General features: G+C 40.8%; 1 protein-coding gene across 1 annotated transcript in view; it reads right to left on the bottom strand.

Annotated features, from left to right (window-relative positions):
• The window catches only part of ALKBH1 (alkB homolog 1, histone H2A dioxygenase), a 41,885-nt gene that overhangs the window by 8,410 nt on the left and 30,453 nt on the right, over positions 1–3,022 (bottom strand). Inside the window, exon 4 of the mRNA XM_003786950.3 lies at positions 376–466. Coding sequence (XP_003786998.1) covers positions 376–466 — 91 coding nt within the window. The remainder of the gene's footprint in view (positions 1–375; positions 467–3,022) is intronic.

Below are 3,022 nucleotides of genomic sequence, written 5' to 3' on the forward strand. Positions count from 1 at the left end.
CCCGCCACAGCGCCCGGCCATTTTTGGGTTGCAGCCATCATTGTTGTTTGGCGGGTCCGGGCTGGGGATTCGAACCCGCCAACTTAGGTGTATGTGGCTGGCGCCTTAGCCGCTTGAGCCACAGGCGCCGAGCCAGCACTGATGACTTCTAAGGCAATGATACAACCTGAGGGTATATAAAGAAGAAATTTTCTCTTGATAAATTATTCATTCCTCTTGAGATACCTGAAGTTTTTTTAAAGAAGGAAATAAATGAAAAGGATCCCCCTATGAATGGATAATCTGGTACTTAAAGGTTGGCCAGAAAGAAATCCATCTATGAGGGCCTAAGAAGCACACAAAGGGAAAACAGAAGAATTAAGAAAATATGAATACCTTACTGTCCCAGTTATAATGGTAGCCCAGGGTCACCCAACGTAGTTTCTCTAGTAAACTTCGAGGCCGTCGCTTATTCACTTCTTTATACCTGCAGAGGTTGGCAACAAAAGAGGATTTATTCATCTCAAATGGCAACAATAACTCTTTGTATAGATCCTGAGGTCTAATTTCAGTATTCCATGGAATAGGCTGAAAGCCAAGACTCAACAGGGGAAATCAGAACAGATAAATAAGTTGACCAACAATACAGTTACAGTAAAATTTCTAGTCCTTGGCTATAACTCCTTTACTAAACATGATCAACTTTCAGTTTTAAGTCTCTAGTATCTCAATAATGATAAAACAAAAATGACCACAGATTTCTGTAAATGAGAAAAGGGACCAAGAACAGTATGGGCAATCAAAAATATGGCTAACAAGCCAGGCGCGGCGGCTCACACCTGTACTCTAAGCATTCTGGGAGGCTGAGGCGGGTGGACTGCTTGAACTCAGGAGTTTGAGGTTGCTGTAAGCTATGATGCCACGGCATTCTACCCAGGGCAACAAAGACCTCTGTCTTAAAAAAGAAAAAAAAAAGGCTAACAAAATATTTTCAGTTAGGTCTGCTAAAAGTAGGGTGTGATTGCTCACAGTTATTACTATCCTCATGACAGGAGCTTTCAGAATTGCAGGTTGGGGGAAAAAACGTTTTGCAAAATATACTATACAGTACAATAAAAAATAACTGGTTTAACACTACTTCTTCAACTCTGTATAATATAGCTTAGATAACTGAGGCTTAGATAACAATTAAGGCACCACGTAATTGATTTGGTTTCTGACATACCCTTGCTCAAACCACAGGAGGTTTCTGTAAAAGAGAGAGGTGCCCTTTCTGCAATTACATCTTGTCTGATCAAATCTATGTGATTAACTACTCTTTTTCTAAAGAAGCAGCTTGTTTGGTTCACCTCTAAATATCTCAAAATACAAGAATGTTAGTCCTAATCATTTCAGATAATTTCTATGTAATTTACATCGTTAATCCATCAAAAATATTTCTGTCTAAAACCCATGGCTATTAGAAAAGTTAGATTCATTTAAGGAATTTGTATTCTGATAGGAGGTGACACATATAAAAATGGAAAGTTTAAGTGGATATGAAAGGAATATTCAAGGCAGCAAAAAGTCTTGTGCTGAACTGAACAACACAGACATTGGAGAGCTCAAAGTCAGCTGTTGAATCAGTTATGGCTTCACAGTAGAGCTGGAACTGAGCTCAGCACTGCAGAACAGCCAGCATTTAAATAGAGAATGATACAATAGGCAATGAGGACACAAAGCATGAACAAAAACAAAGGATTTATTAGAGACCCACACTGTTAGTGACACTCATCTGGATGTCTGAAAAAGAGTTTACGGAATAAATGCTATCTGTCACAGAGTTTACATTCTAAGAGGAATATCATGACACACACATACATCAAGACCAGTAGATAAAAGGAATGGACAAACATTGATTTATTTAGGACAGGTGTATAGAAAAGAGACACAGAACACTTGACTGAAGGTGTGCTTACAAAGATGGTTCCTGGCAGGCATTTAGAACGTGGATTTGGGGAGGGTTCATACCAGGACAACTGTCTGCACAAAGATTCTGATGAACACCTGCTTTTCCTCCCGGAGTATGTTATATCGGTATGTGACAGGCAGAAACTGGCTATGAGATAAGTCCCTAGCCTCCAGATGAGGAGCTTCTTTGGTGCTTTCAGATTTTGTCATAGCTCATCATCCCATCCTGTGAGATGGAAGCTTGCACCTGGCCTTCCCTGGCCTTTGCGCCATGCGCCTTTTCTCTTTGCTGATTTTGCATACTTTCACTGTAATAGGTCTTATCTGTGGGAACTCTATGCTGAGCCCTGGAGTCCCAGCAAATCATCAAACGTGAGTATGTCCCAGACACAACAGGAGACAGACAACTAATAATTCAAGATAAAAAATATGTAAGGTGCCAGGTGCGGTGGCTCATACCTGTAAACCAGGCACTTGGGAGGCCAAGACTGTAGATTGCCTGAACTCATGAGTTCAAGACCAGCCTGAGCAAGAATGAAACCTTGTCTCTAAAAAAATAGCTGGGTGTTGTGGTGGGCCCCTGTAGTCCCAGCTACTTGGGAGGCTGAGGCAAGAAGATCGCCTGACCCCAAGAGTTTGAGGTTGCTGTGAGCTAAGATGCTATAGCATTCTACCAAGAGTAACCAAGTGAGACTCTCCCTCCAATAAACAAAAAAAAAGGTAAGGTTTGGCACTAACCACAACTAGCTGACCTAAATAATGACTATGTGAATAACAATGCAATATTTAATATCCGTGTGTAAAAACTAATAACGTAATGTAGTTATTAATACAAGTTGAGTTCTATCAATGTTTATTCAGCCAAAAGTACAAATAAAAGCGCTCCCTAATGTTCTCTGTTCTATCTTAGCAGACTAACATAGAAAAATAAGTTATAGCTGGGCATTGTGGTGGGCGCCTGTAGTCCCAATTACTTGGGAGGCTGAGGCAAAGAGAATTGCCTAAGCCCATGAGTTGGAGGTTGCTGTGAGCTGTGACACCACAGCACTCTACCAAGGGTGATAAAGTGAGACTCTGTCTCTACAAAAAAAAA

The sequence above is a fragment of the Otolemur garnettii genome, unplaced genomic scaffold (genome assembly GCF_000181295.1).
Source record: "Otolemur garnettii isolate 467f Iridium unplaced genomic scaffold, OtoGar3 scaffold00020, whole genome shotgun sequence".
In the NCBI taxonomy this organism is placed as follows: domain Eukaryota; kingdom Metazoa; phylum Chordata; class Mammalia; order Primates; family Galagidae; genus Otolemur; species Otolemur garnettii.